Here is a 21,918-nt window from a genome sequence, read left to right as displayed (position 1 = left end):
TGTTCACAATTATCTGGATTTAAGTCTATGCTTTACCTCAGCAATCCCCAAGAAACCTCAAACAGCAGAGATACTGCAGTTGACTATTGCTTTTTGTCTCCCCCTACAGGGAGAAGGTTGAACTGGCACTTCTCTCACTAGAGCCCCTGAACTGTGTAGGCTACTAGAGATGCACCGATATGTGAATTTTGGCTCGATAACAGATAGTTCTTTAACACTGGAAGCCGATAACCGATATATTGGCCGATATACAGTATCTAAATATTAATATGAAATTCACTGCAGAAAACAAGATAACCATTAGTTCTCTTTTCCCCCCTGAAAGTCATGTATCAACCCTACTTTACACTAGTTAACCATTCTTTAACCTTCAAACTTTTCTGATATAGTTTTTATTTAATAAACAAATTATAGATGTTCTTCCAGAGCAACCCAGAAAAAATTTGTTAATAGCCACATGTCTAACCGGTCTCAAGACCGATAGCATTCAGACAGCCGTCTGATTCAAAGAATATGCTTTTGTTCCTATAATTTACACATTCATAAATATCTACATACTGCCTACATCAACAATGTTTTGCTAATAGCATTAAGTAAATGATCACGACAAAAAGACAGCACTGTACTTTGTTTTAACTGTGAGCAGTGTGCAGCTGAAGAAGTTTAACCAGAGGAAATGATTTATGATTTATCGGCTAAATTATTTTGGCCTAAATTTGATATACTGCTGTATACAGTAGGGATGCACGATAAATTATCGGCCATATCGGTATCGGCCGATACAGATAACATAAAGAATTAACATTTAACGGCCGATACCGATGTGGCCGATAATTTACCGTGCATCCCTACTGTGTACAGCAGGCAATGAATGTTATTCTCATAGATCAGCTTCTAGTGTACATTCATTGCAGAACAAGCATTGTCACCAACCGTGACAACCTCATCATCCCAACGCCACGGTATGCTCCTTTATGGCACTACATGACTCATGGCATTTGGAAAAGATTACTTGTCATTATCTTTTCTTTGCTGTTCTTTGCAAATTTAACACCATTTTAACCATCACCCCAAAACACAGACAAGTTTTTGTTGTGTAATAGGCACATCATTTTACTCGTACTCCATGAGGAAAAAGATGTAACTTGCAGAGTGGGCGGGGTCAACACTGAGAGAAGGAAACATGAGTTTAACTGACAAGACTGTAGATTATCGTGCTTGAAACGTACATTCATAACCTCTTTCTGTCACGCACGCACAGATGACGCTTAACGCCACCACACGCTCTACACTAAAGTCACAAGTCGTTTTTGTTTTGTGTTATGGCCGCTATACTAACTTAAAAAGCACTGGAGAAAAACCACCACAGCAGAGACGTGTTTGATAGCTTCATCATATCCTTCAGTGGGGTTTATACTGCACTTCACAACAGCGCTAACAACAACCCAACTCACTGGGTTCCTATAATACAACATTTAAAATAATAATTATAATAATAATATTAGGAGAAGCATAAAAGAAAAAGTTATGACACTGAAAATATGACTTCCTCAACAACAAAGAAAAGTCTGTCGACTCAAGAAAAGCGTCACGAGTATCATTTAACAATTCAACAACGAAAACGAAACCGCCACTTCACCGGATATGATGAAAACCTAGAACTTTTTCAAAACCCTTAGCGATTAAAAGAAACCAATTTGTACAATGAAACAACATCAAACCTCTAAACGTTTTGTTTAGAGTATTTTCACTTTGATTTAGATTTGAGTTAGAACATTTAATACGATTTAGGCTTTTGTGAGCAGCCAATCGTAACTCTGCTTCTGACTTTTCTCTAGTGTTTCGCAGACAAAGCGACCAATCAGATGAATCGTTGGATTTTAGACTGTGCCGTCTAGAGTCTTTCCGATGGTGCTTGAGTTAGCCGGTTTCAGTAACGGGTCGGCCTCTATGTCTTGTTTGCTGCACCTACAGAGGGGAAACAATCAAAATAAATATTGAAAAAATATTAAAATGCTGTTTTGGGATAATAACTGTAATAACTGTGACTCAGTGATTAGAGCATGTCACTAGAAATGCCTAGGTCATGGGTTCGATCCCAGGGGATTGCACATAGTCAGAAACAAATAAATATATAATACAAAGCCATGTAAGTCGCTTTGGATAAAAGCGTCTGCCAAATGCATGAATGCAAATAACTGTGTGTAAAGCCAGCATGAAATGTCATTTGCAACCCATGATGTGACTTGGGCCGTTGCTACGCGATACTGACCCTGATATCTGTCCATTAGCTGTGCGATCACTCAACTGTTGGTCGAGCTCAGACAGAAGCTTAAGGATGTTCAGAGCAGCCTGTTCAAAGAGAAGAACAGTTCAGTAAAAAAAAAGAAAAATGTTTTTTGACATGGTTGTATATTTAACTTTTAAGTGTCATATTTATAACCTACAGCTGTGGCAAAAAATTAAGAGACGATTCAAAATCAGTTTTTTCTCTATTTAAAATGTACTATTTGTAGACTTGTGTTTAGGTGAAGTGATCCTTTTTGTTTTATTCTGTGAACTACTAACAGCATTCTCCCAAATTTCAGATAAAAATAGTTTTTCTATTTGCATTCATTTGCAGAAAATGAAAACTGGAGAAACATGTCAAAATAACAGAAAAGATGCCCGTGTATATTCAGACCTCAAATATTGCAAAGAAAACAAGTTCATATTCACTTTTTTCATTTTCATTTTTTCATAGTCTTGTCATGCTGTCAGTCTTTCACATTGCTGTTGGATGACTTTGTCACTCCTGAGGTTTGATTTTGTTAAAATTCAACAGACGTGAACATTGCTCCAGACATTTGGTCCGAGTTCAAGCTCAGGCTTGGCATCCTTTCTCGATCACTTTTTTGTCTCTCTTAATTATCTTCTAATTAATAAAAGTCAAAAATCCTCAAAAATATTATAAAAAATGTTTTCAACAGACACTGAACTGGAATTGCCACAATAAGTATAGAAATGATGATTAAATGAAAATGTGGAATTTTTCAGCGGCTATACATGTACATGATTAGTAAGTATTAAGTACTATACTATAAATATGAAAGTACTGTTTTGAACAAGTTGAGGTTTGAGTAACGCTTACCATGTCGTGGCAGGACTCCACTTCTTTGCCGATGCCATGGCTGATCAGAGCAGGCTGAGAGGAGCAGTTTATCAGTGACACAAACTCGTTCTTGTTATTTTTTGGGAAGTCTTTGTATTCAACCTGTGGCAGATTAAGAATTAAGATTCAGGGCGACTGCAAACTTCTGATTTTATAATTATGTATGGAACGTGAGTGTGTTCATTATTACATCACATACATGTAAGCCCTGTACGTTAGCCAAGTAGCCGAGCTGTTCGGATGGTCTGGTAAGAGGCCCATGGGGTCTGTGTGCCAAGCTGTTGTTGGTCTTCAGTATACTCTCTGCAGTCGGGGATGTGCCAGCGTACAGGAGCTCGTTGGCAATCATGGCTGTTACTGTGGCTTTGGCTGGGTTAGGAACTACTGGACGACCGTAGTCTTTGGCGTGGGGTCCCTGGTTGGCACCCACTGCCTGTGCCACCTCGGGAACCATGGGTAAAATTCCGGCAGGGAGCTGCTGATGGCTGAGGAAGGGCATTCGGAAATCTTCCTCCTTGTTGACTACATAGAAATGAAAAAGTGAATACAGTGAAGAAAATGCCTTAAAATAACAAAACTGAGTGATAATCTGTATAATTATTATGCAATTCCTATTGTGCAGTTTTGAAAAATCACCTACCAAGGCTTGCCTTCTCCACAGAACCTGGCTCAAAGAAGGTCACTTTTCGTCCATCTCCAGGTTTCTTAGCAGGTGGCTTTACAAAGATAAAAAAATCATTTATATACAGCGGTGGTCTAAATAGAGTAAAGAGATGAACTATATCCTATATTTTACAACAAAAAGCTCAGAACAGCAAAAGTTTTTTTTTGTTTTATTACCTTCTCCTCGGTTTTCAGTGCCGGTTTTGGGGGTTGTGGCTGAGGCACTTTGAACCCAAGAAGCTCCAGCATCTTCTCGGCTGCATTTCGCTTGGCCACTTTTTTACTAGGACCCATTCCCTCAGCAGTCTGCCCCGCAACAGACACCTGAGAGAGACAAATTACTTTTACAGGATCATTTTTAATACAAAAAAAAATGTTGCTAGCTGGACAAGAAAATGATGTCAGGAGGTGCATGCCGTTATCACAAAATGTTCCCAGTGTAAACTGTGGCAGTGCTCATCTCTGGTAGAGTACCTGCATGACAAACTCTCTGCGTCGGGGCAGACCTCTCTCGGTCACCAATGTATACTCAGGCTCTTTTTCTTTCTTGGCTTGTTGGATTTGAGCTAGCCTGCTGATGGGGTTCATGCCCTGACCGTACTCTGGGCTGGTCTGAAGCTGAGGAGTTAGACAAGACAATGCACATTACACAACAATTTATAATCTGATAATCAGTGGATTTAAAAATGTGATCTAAAGACAAAGTACGGCTGTGTTCACACTTCCCTTCTTTTTTTGACAAGAAAAAGTTGACAATGGCACTTGGTTACAATGGTAACAAATAGCAGCCAGCAATGTTCAGAGATAGCATTTGCGCACGAAAGCAGCTTAGAGAGACAGGCTTCATAGGCAGCATAACGGCAATCTATTTGAATTATAAACGGAGAAAGTCTTTGTAATAACCAATCGCATATTTAAAAACTACAATACTAATTTCTCACTAGAAATACAATAAGAATTTATTGAAAGTGAAAATGAAACATTCATTTATACTATACAATGCTCCAACAGGTGCTTTGGCCGGCATTTTATTCTTTGAGCTTAATTCTTCTCGCTTGACGTAGGGCGTTTTTTTTCAGAAAAGTTGAACTTTTTTAACCTAAAAAGCAATCTGGGCTGCAGGAGGACGCCGGCACTGGCGTTTAAAAAAGCGCCAGGACTTTTTTGAAAACAGGGTTTAATCCTTAGGATTATAATATAAAACAAATGCTAGCCGTTTCAAAAAAGAAGTCAAGTGTGAACTCGGCCTTAAGAAAGACAGATTTGGAACCTTTCCGTAAAGGAGTTAGTATGACTGGGTTTTGGACATCAGTTCTATACTTATAATAAGGAATATTTTAGTAATGTCAGAGATTTGACCTAGATGCTTCTATGTCCTATCAATAGTCATATCAACAACCTCAATACTTATTTTTAGATTTAGTAAACTGAACCTCTATAGTATGCTAGTTCACCCAAACAATAACTTTTTTTATGTAAGCCATCAAACACATCTTCTACCTTAATAATGGATTTGCTTTTCTTTTTAATGCGTAGCGGCATCTTGTCCATGACAGGAAGTTGGGGTAGTTTGCGTAGCTCCTCCAGCACAGCGATGGCAGCCAGCTTCTTGGCAATTTTCTTGCTCTTGCCATCCCCCTCGCCTGAGAACTCGCCCACTATAACTTTTACCATAAAGCTTTTCATGTGAGGAGGCCCCGCCTCTTTCAGCACCTAAGCGATGAGGACAGAGAGCCGGAAATACTGTTCATAAGGATATAATTGCGGAGCGGAAAAAATCTTTCTCTCATTTCTCTTGAGAAATGACTCAACATCTTGGGTCCATCACATACCTCGAAATTCACAGACATGTTGCGTTTCAGAGCAATCTCAAACACTTGGCTGATCTCCGATTTGTTGAGGTTTTCTTCTTCTGGTTCCTCTGTCATCTACGAGAAACAAAGCGAATCATCATTCGGATCACGTCTGACATTGCTGTATTTTTAGAAGAGCAATAAAATGAAGATAAATCCACTGGTTGTTTACTAGATGAGTAGCTTTCTGAAAAATCTTTATTTTACCGTAATTACATCATACACCGTTAACATGTTTGTAATATGAGCTCGTACCTCTGCCATTTGCTGCAGTATTGGCTCTTTTTGCAGGTATTTGATGGCTTTAGCAGCAGCGTCGTGTTTGGCTGCCTGTCTCGTGCGGCCCTTGCCGTGGAACTGCTGTCCGCCGACAGACAGCTCCATATGATACAGTACTGGCCCCACCGGGGGAAATGGGTAGTAATAACTTCAAGAGAACAGATCACATAACAAAGGTCAAGAAGCAAAGCATTGTTCAGTCATTAAGTTTAATCGGAGTATTATGAAACAAAATTTGTTCAAAAGCACATGGAAATAAAAATAGAGAATGTTCATACTGATGCATGGAGCGAGCATACGGGCCTGGTGCTCTGATATTGTAATTGAATGCTGGTCTCATCCCCTGGTAGGCATCTATAGGTTTATAGATGGGCTTCTTGCCCAACTTCATACAAAGTGCATTTAGCTCCACAGTGTGGGTTACGCTGTCTGTAGAGAGAAGAATACTGATGAAAGGCAAGTAAATACAAAAACAGTCCTTCATAAGCAAAGAACATTAATTCAAGTGGGATCTTAAAGGAACAGTTTACCCCAAAATAGAACAAAGTTTGACAATTAAGATGGAATCTGGATTCACTTTTTGTGTGAACTATCCTTTTAAATAAGATAGGAGTTAATACGCGTTGCAAGACGTACACTCTGAGCCCTTGTAGATCCCACCTGGGGTCTTTCCTGGGTGCCGGGGGGTTCTGTGACTGGGTTTTGGCAGGGTGGTCTGGGTGAGAGCACATGATGCTGCAGAGTGCTGGGCTTTTTTTATACTGGTCCCCTCTGCATCCCAGTACTGGTCCCCAAGAGTTAACCGCACTGAGAAGATCTAACCAAGAGACACCATCAGCAACTGGGAAGAGTCTGTGTATATAGCAGGTTATTGGAAAGGATATTGTAGAATTTTACCTTGGAGTGGGCTGGTCCTGTTTCACTGAGTAGCTTGTATTCAGGTTGGATCTTATTGTAACGGGCTAACTCATTCACCAAACACATCGGGGTCTTCTCTTTAGGGTTTGCCATGTTAGAGACTTCAACAAAAATGTTAAATATTTAATCAATAAGGAAGCACATAAACCCATGGTGTTGGTAATGCATGACCTGTCACATGTGCTACAAGAACGCATGTTGATAATTACAAATATTCTTAAAATTTTAACACCCACCTGTAGGGTTGCAAAAGGGTGTGGCTGAGGCAGATGGCAGGGCGGAGTTTCTAAGCGGGTGACTGGCACTCTCTGAAGGTAAGGAAGCGTTGGCACAAGGAATACTGAACCTGGGTTGAGGCGAAGCCAGCTGTAATGGGGCAGCACTGGGTGCAGGGTTGACAGGTGCTTGAAACTGAAGCTGTGACATTCTGATTGGTTGATAGGAGGCAGGTTGATTAAATAACCAGGTATAGACTTTGCAGTCAGGAGAACACAATTTTATTGTGAACAGAGAGAGGATGAGACAGTGTCAGTTTGTAGAATGAAAGATGACTGCAAAGTTCTACCTGCAAAGACAGAAAAGAACACAAACAACCTTGAATAGTTATCAGATCTTCATACATGCTAAATTAGACAATGTTGGAATAGAAACTTTGAATTCAGTAGACAAGCAAAATTTACTTTTTATAATTGTTTCTCTCATTGGGGATATGTTATAATCAGCCAAATAAAAAGTGTAAAGGTTTTCTTTGAGATCAATTATAAAAAATAGCTTCATGAGATCTACACAAAACACAAAACACGAAATATGTTAATATAGATGTAATTGTTTTTTCTTTAGAAGTTGCTCTTTCATATCTCAGGAAATGTAGGTATTTCATTGAGGTACCAAATTGTTTCACATGTTTCGGTAAAAATTTCTTAGGAGAAACAAAAATAGAAACAAATGAGATAATTATTAAAATACACTAAAAGTATGAAGATGTAAAACTATATGGATTTAAGTATGTTTGATAAGGAATATTTCATAATAAAATATTAAACCAATTACATTGGACTGCAGACTTAGCAAAGCTGAAACATTGTTGAAATCTCTTCTGAAACTAAAAAATGGAGACATGTGTAAGAACTTCTTTATTTTTTTCTAGGACCTGGAGGCCTAAGCAAGTGAACATTTGATCTCCATTAAATCTCAATGATGTCTAGGAGAAATAACTAAGATACTACAGTTTTACATTCATATAGGTGTCACAGTTCAAAATACACATAAATTTAGGATCAATCAAATCACAATTATAAAACTGACACGTATTGAATGGTGAAAATTTTATTCAACAGTAGTTTTTAATTGCTAGTCTAGTTCGTAAAACGTAATATATAAATATAACAAAACTGCTCTGCCTTGCAGTGTAATGTATTACTGTACTACACTGTAAATAATAAGCAAGGTAAAGCACAGTACAAATTACAGTCACATGGCAACAAGCTTTGATAGGTTGTCCATTCCAGTAAACCTGATCAATAATACAAGAACAAAAGACAGGAGTTGTTAAAAAAATCAAGTGAATCTTTTAAACATGCATCAGTACAACAATACAAGCCACTGTCAATTAGATTCAATTGATTATTGCATAAACTATAACATCAGTGCATGCCAGCTAATGTTATAATAAACCCTGCATTATTATACATTAGCATGCACCGTCTGCACTTTGACATGTGCATTTAAATGATTATAAGCGTGACGTTAACAGTATGGAACAAACACAGACAAACAAGTCATCCGAACAGAAAAATAAATATTAGTTGTCAAAAAAAACTAGACTCCCCCTAACGTTACCCCTGCAAAGTAAAGCATAAAGCCGTCGTTTATACACACTTCCAACAACCACGCTACATGCAAATTATCCGTGCAAAGATAATATAATATGTGCATTTTACTGCTACAACCTCTCGTGACAATGTGTTAGCGATCGATTTGAAAGGCTCGAGCTAACACAGCACTAGCTCGCACATCCTCGCAAACTCCGCCTGAATAAACCTCACCTCGGTTTATTTCGCTCCTGTTGCAATTTACTCCATGAGTTAAAACGTTAAAGAGTACTGTCTGTTCGATTTAGTCCTGGTTTAGGGGTGTTCTGGACTGGTTTAGCATGAAAATACGGGAGAGAGGTAGAGAGTGTGAACATAAACACGGCAAACACTAAAGAGAATAGCGCGATGTGTTCCGCCCCTGACAGGAAATGACATCACGCCATTCATTTGTGTTGTTAACATTATGGAAATAGATTTATTAGTGAATCATTCTTCGTTAAGTGAACTTTTCGATATTCCATCCAGTATTTAATAAATAGGGTTTTATAAATAAACTGCATGCCAAGGATTTTGTGGATTGGCCTTGTTACTGGGTAGAGGGGCTGGTTTATTCAATCCTTTCATACATATGAACATGACAAGTCTCGACTCTATTGAAATGTTGTTTATTGGTGAGATTAACACAAACTTGTCCTTTTTAATGCAGCAGTGTCCATACAAACATTAAAGGGGAAATCAGCACACAAGCTTTGTCTGTACAAAATGAGAAAGTAACAAATTACACAATTAATAAAATAAGGAACTCAGCTTATTTTTGCTTTTGTATAAAAAAAGAGAATATTTGTAAAATGCTACGGTGTACAATTACAACATAATCTGTGTGTATACGCTATAGTGATTGTAACTTTAGGGAATATTATATTTAATACCAGTGCTTGGGTGCCCTTAAAAGTGTATTTTTTTTTAAAACAGATGAAGCTTAACATCACAACCATTATTAGTATTTAAAGACCTCTAATTGTCTCCTGTTGTAACAAATCCATATCAGTAGCTGATGCATAGTGACTTAATTTCAGCGCATCATTTGTACCTAAATAAATGTCTAAAACCTTTATTTCTCACACACACGCAAACAAACACAATTATTGCTGAAGCATTTCTGACAGAGTACGTAATACTCTGTCAGATCTTTAGTCATGATAGGAAAGATTTGGTAGGAGAATAGTCTTGCATAAATAAGAGTCCTGAGAATCGGGTGTAAAAGTTGAAGGTTTAAAGGTTGAAGGCCTGTCGGATGTTGAGAGTGTCCCTCATCATCAGGTCTCGGAGTCTCCACAACGCATCTGCCATCGTGGTATGAGCACCCTTGCTCTTCAGCCAGTGCGTAGGGAGACGGCTCTCTTGTTCGCGGGTGAGCCGACAGTCTTTTCTTTGTGCTGAGGGAGTTCAGAAGAGAGTTTCAAGGTCATGTTAAGAACATTTTTGTTAACAGTGTCTTGGTCTTTTCAGTCCCTTAAAAAACAAACGACGGTGGGCAGCAGCTGTGAAAACTGTCACCATAAAAGAAGTACATATGACCCTGTATTTATAGTATTTTGAACTCATGCAAAGTGTTACTTTTGCACTTAACAGAACTTCTGTTTTATCAAATTGAATGCATAAATCGATTTTACCCTTAAGGCTCTGGTCCCACTTGCTAATAGTGGATGAATCAGCGCTGAGGCCCTCTATATATTTCAGGTAAGCTTCAGAATGCAGCAGACGCTGAGGTTTTGGAGGCGGGGCAACAAAAATAGGAGAGGTTGGCTGATGCTGGCCTGGTTGACCTTGGACTGGATATGGAGGCGGAGCCTGTTGTCCAGGCCCATAACCCACCATCTTGAAATGCAAAAAGAGAAGTAAGGACAAGAAAACTCGCATGTACTTAAGTGTCGATGCTAGAGATCTATACGAATCTGATCATTACCTGCATGCCATAAGGGTTTCCAGGACCAGGACTTCCAGCCATACCATTCATCACACCTGGGAAAGCAAAAATCAGTGTGAAAAAATGATTTACTATTTAATGATCAATATTGCAGTCATTCATATGAGCTAAAATAATCACTAAATAGCCTTTGTTAATGTTTCTAACAGCATATTGTGGAAGAAACCACAGATTCAGTTGAGAAATCTTGACGAATCTTGTGTTGAAATAAATAGTGAGGAATGACTTTTTTGTTTGAGAAAAATAAGTTAGAATGTTAGTGGTGTGTTGTGAATATTCTCACCCTATAGTTATCTAAAATAAGACCATGCAGATATGTACTGATATAAAAATACATCAATATAGAGTTGGGTGATATGGCAAAATCTGAGATCATCGAATATGTAAAATTGTTCTTTTAGTCTTTTCATTATTTATCTATAGTGCCGATATACATATAAAGTCACAACTATTTATAACAATTTAAAGCAAGAAATGCAATAAAAATCACATAAACAATGCATGTTTTGTACACACTGTTTAAGTAAAAAATCTAATCAAATCATATCGGTGTAAACCTCACAAATACATATTAGTATTAACTTGAAATATTTACTGACTTTAATTTTTACTACAACATTTTAAACAGGTAAAATGACATGCTGTAAGTTCTGCAAAGGATGAATTTCATACCACCATTTAAATATGTTGCACAGCCTCAAATCAATGTTCTCAAAACTCAATTTTGACTAAATGTTTTTCCCATTTGATCAATTTGAATTGTTACTTATCAGACGATCTTCATCTTAATCAGGCTGGTGGTGTTTTCTGATTAATCAGGGTGCTTCTTACCCGGAAGGGGCATACCAGGGTACCCGGCCATGCCTGGTGGAAGGTAGTGCTGGGAGGGCAGGAGGGGCACCCCCATGTGATGAGGTGGTGTGCCACCCATGCCCATCATGCCCTCAGGAGGACCCTGCATGGGCATGTAGGGCGAGCCATAATTTCCCATCATGCCTTGGGTGAGGAGGAGATAGCACAAAAGATCCATGCATTGATGACATGCAGCTAACAAATCATGCACTACAAAACAATCTTGTTATATTATAACAAATCTTTTCATGTCAAAGAAATTTAAATGGGGTTAACCCAGGCTCATGGTGCACAAAAGAGCATCTACGTATTTAAGGGGTTAATGTTAAAAGGTTGTCATGCAAGTATATAAAGACTATGACAATATTTAAAAACACAAGAAATGCAAGTTTAAAAAAACAAACAAGATGCATTCGGTGAAATGAAATACACCAGCAGAAATGGGGCATGCTGTAGTGGTGAGAAAGGGCAGTGACATGACTGAGGAACGTTGATGAGTAGAGGTTTAGATGGGTTGAGAATTATCAGAGGGTGCCCGGCTGCTGCATCGATCTCTTTCAGCAAGGACTTGGGCAATTTGGCGTTACCTGGCACAGGTAGCATGGCCTGGTTTAGCATCCCCATAGTGCTTGGGGGAGGTACCACCCCCATCATTGTGCCGACTGGAGTACCTGCTCTTGGGGAAGCCTGCTGCTGCTGTTGCTGAAGGACCCTCTCTCGTTCTTGATGCTCCACCAGTTTTGCAGCTCGTTCTTTAAATAAATCGAGATGTGATTAGAGACCTGTTGATCAAACCATCATGGGTAAGAGATGCCGTAACCTCAATAGATGATGTTTTGGCTTACCTTCATATTCTGCCTTCTTAGTAGTTTCCAGGTTCCTCCATTCTGTGCCCACTAGTCGGCTCAGCTCTCCGAAGGAGTAATCGGGGTGACGGGCTTTAATAAGAGACCTGACCTCACTGCTGAACAGGATGTAGCCACTCATATTGATCTTACGCTTGGCTCCTTCTTTCTTGGACATGCCCTTTATCTTTGGTGTGGACTGCAGATTGCACAATGGATAAGAAAGAGTATGTTGGCTGAAGTTTAATGTGTAAAGCCTGATCAAATTATTAGACATTTTCAACAAAAAATATGTGTTTTCTGAATAAATTGTTAGTGATGTTTGCTGGTCCATAACAAGCCTAGAGTGTTCTGAATAGGTGTTATTACATTGCTACGCAGTTGCTTGGGTGTTGCGAAGTCAGAAAAACCCATCTAAATCGCTGATATTCTAGTTTTTACTGCTATCACATTTTTTTTGTTATGATCGATGGTTGATGTAAAATGTGATTTGTTGAAAATACCTGTGGTGGTGTATAAGGCATATCTATGTCATTTAATACAGATGTTTGACTCGGAGGCATTGAGGGCGTCGCTGCTGCCTCTTCATCATCATCATCCAGATCTTCCATATCTTCATCTAGGTCCTCCATGTCTGCAAACTTGGCCTCAAGTTCCTCAATCTTTTTATTCAGAAGGGGAGACGGCTCCTTTAGAGGCACAGTTGGCTTTCTGAAAACCAGTTTGGATTAAGAATTTGACTTTGCTTCTATTCCTTTAAATGACACTGTTGTGTGGAGACATAGACCACCCTCTCTCCCCCTAAACAAACCTAAAGAAGTTTAATAACTTAAATCATCAGATTAAATGCATCTCCAGGTTATGAAAAAGAAAGCACAATATAAAGCAATCACGCATACGCCACAACACGAGGACAACATGTAGGAAAGTAGTAAACACCTGAAGTAGAAGATCTCATCATCTACCACTTTAGCAGAAAGTGAGAAACGTTTAAGGCCTTTAAACTTCTTCATCTGCTTTTCGCTCTCAATGTAGCGACTCTCAAACATGAGCACATCTTCGTCTGCAAACTCAGTGGGTCTGCAGGACAGGAAATCCTTGAAAGACAACACCACGCATTTCCCTGCCAAAACAGACAGAAATGATTTCAAACAGGGGTGCACAGGAATTAAGATGCTTAAAGTCACCATGCAATCAAACCATGCATGTTTTACACGTTTTTTCAGTGATTATTATTATTTTAAATGATTATCCGTGCATATTTCTCAAAATGTATTTGCATTTGTAATCTTTAATCAAAAACGTTAAGCTCACTGTCCAATGGCCAGGCATTTTAGCCCTCCCCTCCAGTAGTACCTGAAATACATGTCATAGGGCAGGTTTCCTCCAGATTGCTGAGGAACACTTCACGCTTGTAGAACATCTTTGTTGGCTCATGTTCAGTCTCCTCAGGGTGGATGAAGATGGGTCCGAAGAAGAACGCTGCTTCATCTCGCACCCACATCTTCTCGATCCTGTCAATATAAACCAAGCAATTCATTTCACCAAAGCTTCAAACTACTCGCAGGCTAATTTCAATTTTCAGTAAACGAAAAGTGGCAGAAAGTCACAATGCATAAGGTATTTGTGTTCAATAAGGAAGATCTTGCCCACCTGCCAACTCGAGGGCGAACTAGCCTGTGGGAGCGTATATAGACACAGTCGCCCACTTTGAGCCACATATCGTTGTAGCGAAGCTGCTCATAGTACTGACAACCCGGCTCCCCATTGGGTACTTCGACTTGGACGTCTTCTCGTTCCTGTGAACGTTAAACACGAGTGTGTGAGGCGAACAAGCAAGAGAAGTGGCCTCAACATAATTCAATCATTCAATTCTTACTTTCTCAATAAAACCGTCTCCATCAGGAAGGTCCAACAATTTGTCTTGATCACGTTTAGTGGTCATGAACATGGAGGCCACCCTGACCACGGGTAACGCAACATCTCGAGGGACTAGTTTCACAGAGCTTGGTGGTATGGACCACACCTTGATCTTCTTAAAGGTTTTGGTCCTGGCAGTGTACCGAGACTCACAGACGTAAACATCTTCTGGTTTGAATCCTTCTGGTTGCGACTTAAAATAATCCTAAAAGAAGTCCGACACATACTAGTGACTCGATTGCAGCATAAGAGACACACTTAAGAATCCAACATCACATATATTTAAATCCTGACCATAGAGTGGCTTGTGGCACTCACCTTTACAAACAACACAGCACATTTCCCCATGATCTTGCTGAAGGGCACGCGGTTATAGTAGTCGCTCTTAAACACCTCCTTCTCCAGGAATTTACGTGTGGCGAGGTGGAACGTCTCCGCTGGGCGATAAAACCAGCCACCATACAACATCTGCTCACCTGCATAAAACAACCAATCACATATAAATAGCCAATTATTACCAATACAGAAGAGGCTGGAAAATGTCTATAAACAAAGGAAATTAATATGGAGACTAACAAAGGAAATATAAGAATGTTACGCACCGGCTTCGTCCTTCCATAGTTTCTCAATACACACGATGTGAGGTCGCAAATTTGCTTCAGTAGGCTGCACATATACACAGTCTCCCACACTGTAGGTGTTGTTCTCAAAACTGCAGTCCTGACTGTATGTGCTTTGAGAATCCAATGACCACTGGCTTCCTGCGTGTCCCTCTGTTTTGTTCTCATCCGGAAGAGCTACGAATCGTAAAAGCAAATTACTCATTGTTATGCATTAATGCTGTCTACCACTGCCAGACAGATTATAATGAAGTACCGCCCACTTAGACGGTGTGAGTCACCCATGTGTAAAGCGACCAATAATATTTACATCACTTCTGGGCAGCCATATCATATGTCATATGAGACCAAGTCCTAACTACTCGTACAGGGAAAAACAGATTAAAAAAGTGCTTTGATCCAAATATTAAATCTGGGTATGTGATCATGCAAGACAAAAAAGAAGACAGACTGCATGCACCCTTTACCCCCCCCAACTAAAATCTAGTAAATCTTTTGTTACTAATTTAATGTTACATTAATAAGAACAGGCAAATGTTAAATGTTTTCAAATATCAGTTTAAATGTTTATTAGTTTAACTGTCACCTAAACAATATTTAATAAAATAGGTTGATGCTTCGCATGCAAGTATCTTATGCTAGTGTCAAATAAGATGGCATTAACAAATGGCACCACTTGAGTAGTTTATTGTATATTAGGCCTACTTTAAATTTTATTGTATTCAGCAAATAAATCATCAAACAATAATTAAACGCATAAAGATAAGAATACTTTGGCTTTAAGAGACTTCCATACACAGCCACTAGAGGACGCATGTACGTCATTCATACGCTGCATGTTGCAGTTTTATTTCATTTAAACATATGCTTTCAGTAGAGCAGGGTTACTCAAATCTTACCCTGGAGGTCCGGAGCACTGCAGAGTTTAGCTCCAACCCTGATCAAACGTGCATACCTGTGATTTTCTAGTGATACTGAACAACTTGATTAGCTTGCTCAGGTGTGTTTGATCAGGGCTGGAGCTAAACTCTGCAGTGCTCCGGACCTCCAGGGTAAGATTTGAGTAACCCTGCAGTAGAGACTGCAACGCCTTTATATTACACAGTGACTAGGTCAGCCATTTGTATAGCTTCAAGCAATTACATTATATTTTAGTCATTGTATATAGATGTTATAGCATATCATATAGCCGTCTCAAGTTCCAGACTAGGGATTTTTGTAGTTTACGCTGTTCAGTTCCCCACTTAATAAAGTACAAATGACGAAACACGTTTTTTTAGGTCCAAAAACTATTTTTCACGGACTCTCTGGCAACAAAAATATTTTGCAAAATTATGATCTAAATGAAGCGGTCGCTCTGCAAGCGTGTGCATGATGTAGAAAGAGTAAAGGATCCTGTTGGCCGGCCGTATGATGACTAGGTGCACATCCTCCAATCCCATCACAAATGAAATTTATCGAATTTATGCAATTTACCCCAGCGAGGTCAAAAAATACGGTAATCCGTATTTATAGGCAAAGATCACATTCCTGTAAATCTGACACCATCTGTACTATAAACTTTCTTGAGCACAAATTGCAGCACAAACATAAATCCCGAACATAAAATCCAATTTGAGCTTAAGAAAGTTTATAGCACAGATGGTCATCAGGGTATCATGATATGCATCAGGGGTCAGCTGACCAGCTTCCAAAGACCTGAAGTCTCAAAGACATGTCAAAAGCAGACCTTTCTTATCCTCCTCTTGTTTCAGTTGGTCTTCTTCCATCTCCTGGGGTAGTTTCTCTCGCTTCTCCTGGTCCACATCTGAATGCAGATGTTTGGATGTGTAGCTCAGTGCTGGACTGAGTAAGATTTCACCATTCTTGCACAGCTCATCACGAATCTTCACAAAGAACTGCTGAAGCTCCACCGAATCCTCAAAGATCTCAGAATCAGTCCTGAAAGCAGACAGAAGCTTTAGACTCTTTCAACCCAGGACTTATAATTATCCTGACTTTGACATCAAATTTCATCCTGTTAGATCTTGAAGAAACAATCAAAAATGGAGATTCTGATGTCATTGACTGACCCTAAAGTTTTATGGGAAACAAACAGACAGATTTTTTAATAACGTCAATTCATTTTCATACTCCTCAATGCTTACCTATTGAGGCGTCTAGCTTTCTCCAGCACCTCAAACACATGCTCCTGAAACACATCCAGTCTCCGGTAGCGTCCTTGATCCAGGTTATGGCGAATAATCTCTAAACTGAGTGGAGGGTCCTCTGGGTCAGCAGGGTCCACGGCCGGCACCTCCGCCAAGGAGTCGCTGTAGCACCGCCCCTCATCATCCTGGTGCCCCATCATCGAAACAAAGAGATTACGAATGAGCTCACGCACAAGAGGACCGACTGCCACGGCGCCCAGCGTGCCTTCTTCTCCTTCCTCTTCATCCTCAAAGCGTCGACGGGCATCTAGAAAAGCTCGATGGAGCAACAAAGCATCGCGGTATATGAGAGACTCTGGCTCGTTGTAGGTGCAAGCATTGTTGAACATGAGGATGAAATCTTCCGCCAGAGAATCGATGTCTTGGTAGCGACCCTGTACCATGTAGCTGCGTATCCGCTCCATGTCGATGGGCCGTTTGATGGCGGCATAATAGTCAGGCAGCTCAGAGCGTGATGGTAGGCGTAGAAAAACGGCACTGAGACGACGCCCGCGGTTGTCTGTAAAGTTGCGAACAGCTTCGTAGAGATCAGTGAGCTTTTGCTGAAGCGGTGTGGTCTGTGTGCGGGCCTTTTTCGGGGAGGCTGCAAGTCCACTACGACCTAGAAAATAAAGTAATGTAAAAAATTACAAAATCAAACTTGTGGATAGTTTTGCATCATTTTTATAAACCACAGAACTTACGAAGCTTCAGTTTAGGGGAGCCCATGTCATCCTCCTCCGGAGCAGGTCCAAGATCCTTTTGTTTATCCTTAACAATCTTTTCCAAGATGTTTGCATCATTGTAAACCTGCAGGCGAAAACTTGAAAATGTGAGAGATGCGTTTCAACTTTTCCCTATATTGTTAGGATTTAAACATCCACATGTCTTTTTAAATAACAGATGCAGTTGGGATGGCCTTCACATAAAATTCCCCATCAGCATTATGTTAAAGTCCTGTGAGGATGCCCACCTGAGACCCCTCCTCGTTATAATGGCGGGCGTTGCGAAACATAAGCTTCAAGTCATCCATGAGCGCATCCTCGTTGTTATAACGCTCCGTGCGGATGTTGTGCTCGATGGTGCGCATGTCCAGTGGCTCTTGGATGATTTTGTAGTAGTCTGGATAATCTTTCTTGGAGGGCTTTACCATAAAGAGATCACAGAGGCGTCGCCCGGTGCCGACTTCTCTTGCCTCAGTCACTGCAGCATACAACGCCTTCATTCGGTTCTTTTTGGTGTTTTTCTTATGGCTGTAAGAGGATATAAAACGGGTGTAAAGAGAAATGCATCTTATTAAATGTTTGGAATTTGATAATCATTCAAACTAAAGTATTTATAGGCTTCAAATTACCTTTTTTTTTTACCACTTCCTGGTTCAGACACTGCAGTAGAAACATCTCCTTCATCCTCATCCCGAATCTCCTTTTTCTTCAGCTGCAAGACAAATTCACCAACAACGTCACTAAAAAAGCTCTGCTTTTCTCATTAAATGTGAATAGCATCGATTAATGATGACATGTTTCGTATTAAAAGAAAGCTGGAGTTATCAAAGCAGACCTACCTGCATTATCTGCTGCAGTCTATGTGCACGTTTGTATACGGTGGAGTTGGGCATGTTGTAGCGTTTTGCGTTCTCAAACATGAGCGAGAGGTCACTCTCCATCTGCTCAACTCCCTCATAATCCCCATTCTTCATCTTTTCCCTTAAAGAAAAGCGTGGATTGGAATCAAATCTAAATGTGTACATATTGAGAGGGATTCTGGGACATACCTGATCTGCTGTAGGGAGACAGGGTTTTTGATCTGTTGGTAGTAGTCTGGGTATTCCCTGCGTGAGGGGAGCTGAAGAAACGGTTCGGCAAGAAGCTGCCCCGAAACGCTTCTGGCTCCACGCACAGCCTGGTACAGCAGGAGGATTGGGTCACCTGAACTGAGACCGGAGTCCGTCTCCGTTTCTGCAGCATCATAACGCACAGAGCCTGTAACCAGGACGAAGAGAAGTGAAAAGATAAAATAACATTAAGCTTGGTTGTTTTTCATGCATATGGATACTCGGTTGCCTCTTTAAGAGAATGCATTCTTATTTTTGTCTTGTATGTCTGAACGACCTTGTGGAATTAAACTTTGAGTGTTGGGGCTTTTCGTAAACATCTTATTATAATAATACCAGTCAAAACAATCTACGCATCCACACCCAGTATGCAATGTAAAAAAAATCAGAATTCATGGTACAAGCTAAAAGCTGTTGGCTTGCATCAAAGTTACCTGAAAGCAGGGAGTCCTCATCACTTTCAGACCCCGCCTGAAGCGCCATGGTGATGGCCGTGAGCCGATCTCCTTGAGCAGACCTCCGATTTCTATAACTCACATAAACAATGTTTAGGATGTTAAAATACATTTCTTCAATGTGACCAATTAAAGAACAGAAAAGTTACCTGATGCGGAGGCTGGATTTAGTGGGTTCAGCCTGCTCGATCTCTGCTTTTCTCTGGGCAAAAACCTTCTTAATTGTGTTTGCATCCTTAATACAAAACAACAAGCTAACATTAATAAGAGCTTAGTTCAAAAACGTATGACGTATTTCAAAGTATGAATAGCCACTGAACAATGTAAAGTGTAACAACCTTGAAAACCTGTGAACCGGGCTCGTTGTAGGTTTTGGCATTTTTGGTCAAAAGATCAACGTCCTTCGCCATGGCATTGATAGATTTGTAATGACCCGCCTGAATCAGAACACAAAAATTAGCTGTTGTATAGTTATGTTGATTTTTAAATTCGTCCATACAGACAGATAGCCCATACAATTAAAATTTTCAAGAAACAACACATAGAAAAACATTCTACATCACATAAAAAACACATAGATAAATACAACAGGTAAAACATTACCCCCTACTCTTTTTCAAGTTGTAGTTTTTAAAATTCTGACACCAGCAGCCATAAATGTCATTTGATATACATTTTTATCATTTGCTTTAGATGTAATGCAATGTCTATACACGATTAATGGTTAAAAAGGGTATTTTTTTCCTACCGTGGATGTTTGTCTTATGACCCCTTTAAACAATATAAATAGCAATTTCCACACACCTGAATTCTCTGAGCCACGGCGCGGAGATCTATCGGTTCCTTTATAACGGCATAGTAGTCTGGGTAATGCTGAAAATAAAAGTTAAATAACAAAATTTTAACAGTAATAAAGTAATGGTACTAAATTGTCAAATAAAATGTAACCTCTGTCTAAACTATATATTAAGCTCTTACCAATTTAGAGGGAAGTTTCTGGAAGAGCTCACTAACAGTCCTTCCTGAAGAATCATTGCATGACACAATGGCCTCCAAAAGCTGTTCCAATATGGCTTTCAGATAGCTTGGTGGTGTCTGATGACACAGAGAAACATCAACATCACCTCTCATTTACAAACAGACAAGAAATGTCCGGGTGAAATGTCTAACCTCATCCTCCATGGAAGTGCTTGGGTTCTCCCCGTCTTCTCCTTCCTCATCATCTTCTGCCTCATCTCCATCACCCCCCTGTAGCAGATCGTTCTTTATGGATTGGAAGACATTCAAAAGCCTGCAGGCCGCCCTATACTCTGCGCTGTCTGTCTGTTGTCCAAAAGGGATACACAGGTGCATTGACGTTTGGGTAATACATTACACACAAAATGATGAATAGCTGAAAAAGATATGGCAAATACTGTAAAATAACCATCTTACCTTATAGTACGATTTAGCATTGTTAATAAGCAGATGAAAGTCGGCTGAGAATTGTTCTACATCCTGGTACTCCTCTGCCCTGAGCTTCTGCTGTATCTTCATCATGTCTATGGGTTGACTCACCACCTCATAATAGTCTGGCTGGTTCCTAGACAGAAAAGATGATGTTTACGGTGTGTATTAAACTCAGTTTGTATTAATTTGCCAAGCATTTAATAATCACTCTATACCTCCTTTTTGGTGCCCGAACAAACAGCTCACATATCTGTCTGCCCTGGTCATCCTTGTAATCTCTAACAGTGTTGTACAATTCATGGCAAATAGCAATCTGAGAAATGATTAAAGTGTTACTCATCATTCTGACAAAAACGGACATTTTATGGGTGAAAATTTGCTGCTCAACACAATGCTAACTAAAGCCTATGTTCTCACCTGATCAACAGAAGGGGCAGTGGATGCTCTCCTCCTCTTCCACCCACTGACCGGGGTGGATGATGTAGCATCGTCAAAGTCTCCTCCACTGGCACTGCTGGAGGGAGAGGTGGCCCGCCTTCTTTTGGACCCCATTGAAACGGTACCTGTTGATGGTTGAAACACAACAGTGATGTGGTGTACAAAACCACGGTTCAGATTGTCAGATGAAACTCGACAACACCAGGGTTAAGCATGAATGAATGACATAATAGTCGAATTTCCAGTAGATTTTAAAGATCATTACAACCAATGCAGTTGTATTAAGATTTAAGAAAATCCGCGTGTGCCCTCTCTTTACTCACATATACACTCTTTAAAAGTGCTGTTTTTAAGTCACCTATGTTGCTACAATATATGTGTGGTACAGTGAATAAGCCTAGCTGCTAACCTTCCGGTCCCGAACAGCCAATCCACGCGCGTACTTCAGTCAAACAAAAGAGCGGTGTCAACGGTGCGCTCGCGTTTCATTCGCGTTGCTTTGTTAAGCTTACTGAGCTGATCAACGTATTTGGCGACAAAGCTTTACCACATAAGCTCTCTTACCCGTATTAAAATCTCGACTTTCTTGGTGTAATTAAGAAGTGTACCTCGGTTACAACGGATCGCCAACTAGCTAGCAAAAAACGTTTA

The 21,918-nt window shown here is 40.0% G+C and overlaps 2 protein-coding genes across 5 annotated transcripts; both read right to left on the bottom strand.

Moving 5' to 3' along the window:
* Positions 1-376: 376 nt before the first annotated feature.
* On the bottom strand, positions 377-9,084 carry stau1 (staufen double-stranded RNA binding protein 1). Of its 3 annotated transcripts, XM_056750905.1 has the most exons (16): positions 8,910-9,083; positions 7,915-7,966; positions 7,101-7,429; positions 6,844-6,965; positions 6,583-6,763; positions 6,225-6,375; positions 5,923-6,094; positions 5,647-5,742; positions 5,315-5,527; positions 4,289-4,432; positions 3,992-4,138; positions 3,792-3,867; positions 3,351-3,673; positions 3,131-3,253; positions 2,273-2,352; positions 377-1,968 (listed from the first exon to the last, which is right to left on the bottom strand). In XM_056750905.1, the coding sequence occupies exons 3-16, from the start codon at positions 7,288-7,290 to the stop codon at positions 1,881-1,883; spliced, it is 2,106 nt and encodes a 701-aa protein (XP_056606883.1). In that variant the 5' UTR covers positions 7,291-7,429; positions 7,915-7,966; positions 8,910-9,083; the 3' UTR covers positions 377-1,880. The 3 variants fall into 3 exon arrangements, with proteins under 3 accessions (XP_056606883.1, XP_056606884.1, XP_056606882.1); XM_056750906.1 differs by lacking the exon at positions 7,915-7,966 and having other exon boundaries at positions 6,607-6,763; positions 8,910-9,084; XM_056750904.1 differs by lacking the exon at positions 7,915-7,966.
* Positions 9,085-9,327: 243 nt separating this feature from the next.
* On the bottom strand, positions 9,328-21,901 carry pbrm1l (polybromo 1, like). 2 transcript variants are annotated; one of them, XM_056750199.1, is made up of 30 exons: positions 21,677-21,901; positions 21,247-21,392; positions 21,045-21,142; positions 20,815-20,962; positions 20,551-20,703; positions 20,359-20,475; positions 20,185-20,253; positions 19,719-19,817; positions 19,530-19,615; positions 19,360-19,451; positions 18,866-19,073; positions 18,656-18,797; positions 18,446-18,528; positions 18,065-18,344; positions 17,796-17,901; positions 17,050-17,713; positions 16,632-16,843; positions 14,885-15,079; positions 14,601-14,758; positions 14,242-14,487; positions 14,016-14,161; positions 13,719-13,876; positions 13,302-13,485; positions 12,866-13,073; positions 12,363-12,561; positions 12,105-12,269; positions 11,497-11,661; positions 10,645-10,700; positions 10,352-10,556; positions 9,328-10,114 (listed from the first exon to the last, which is right to left on the bottom strand). In XM_056750199.1, exons 2-30 carry the CDS (start codon positions 21,379-21,381, stop codon positions 9,951-9,953), a joined length of 4,941 nt encoding a protein of 1,646 aa, XP_056606177.1. In that variant the 5' UTR covers positions 21,382-21,392; positions 21,677-21,901; the 3' UTR covers positions 9,328-9,950. The 2 variants fall into 2 exon arrangements, with proteins under 2 accessions (XP_056606177.1, XP_056606178.1); XM_056750200.1 differs by having other exon boundaries at positions 12,189-12,269.
* Between the last annotated feature and the right edge of the window lie 17 nt (positions 21,902-21,918).

Source organism: Triplophysa dalaica, chromosome 6 (genome assembly GCF_015846415.1).
Source record: "Triplophysa dalaica isolate WHDGS20190420 chromosome 6, ASM1584641v1, whole genome shotgun sequence".
NCBI lineage: Eukaryota > Metazoa > Chordata > Actinopteri > Cypriniformes > Nemacheilidae > Triplophysa > Triplophysa dalaica.
This window is presented reverse-complemented; position numbering and strand designations above follow the sequence as displayed.

Bases quoted from the DNA above. Each gene is read 5' to 3' on its own strand.
- pbrm1l (XM_056750199.1), bottom strand. From the start codon at position 21,381: ATGGGGTCCAAAAGAAGGCGGGCCACCTCTCCCTCCAGCAGTGCCAGT. The intron at 19,818-20,184 runs GTGTGTGGAAAT...GTTCTGATTCAG, and splicing joins CCGTGGCTCAGAGAATTCAG to GCGGGTCATTACAAATCTAT. The intron at 19,452-19,529 runs GTAACTTTTCTG...TGTGAGTTATAG, and splicing joins AAATCCAGCCTCCGCATCAG to AAATCGGAGGTCTGCTCAAG.
- stau1 (XM_056750905.1), bottom strand. From the start codon at position 7,290: ATGTCACAGCTTCAGTTTCAAGCACCTGTCAACCCTGCACCCAGTGCT. The intron at 6,966-7,100 runs GTGGGTGTTAAA...TTTTTGTTGAAG, and splicing joins ACCCTTTTGCAACCCTACAG to TCTCTAACATGGCAAACCCT. The intron at 5,528-5,646 runs GTATGTGATGGA...CTCATCGCTTAG, and splicing joins ACATGTCTGTGAATTTCGAG to GTGCTGAAAGAGGCGGGGCC.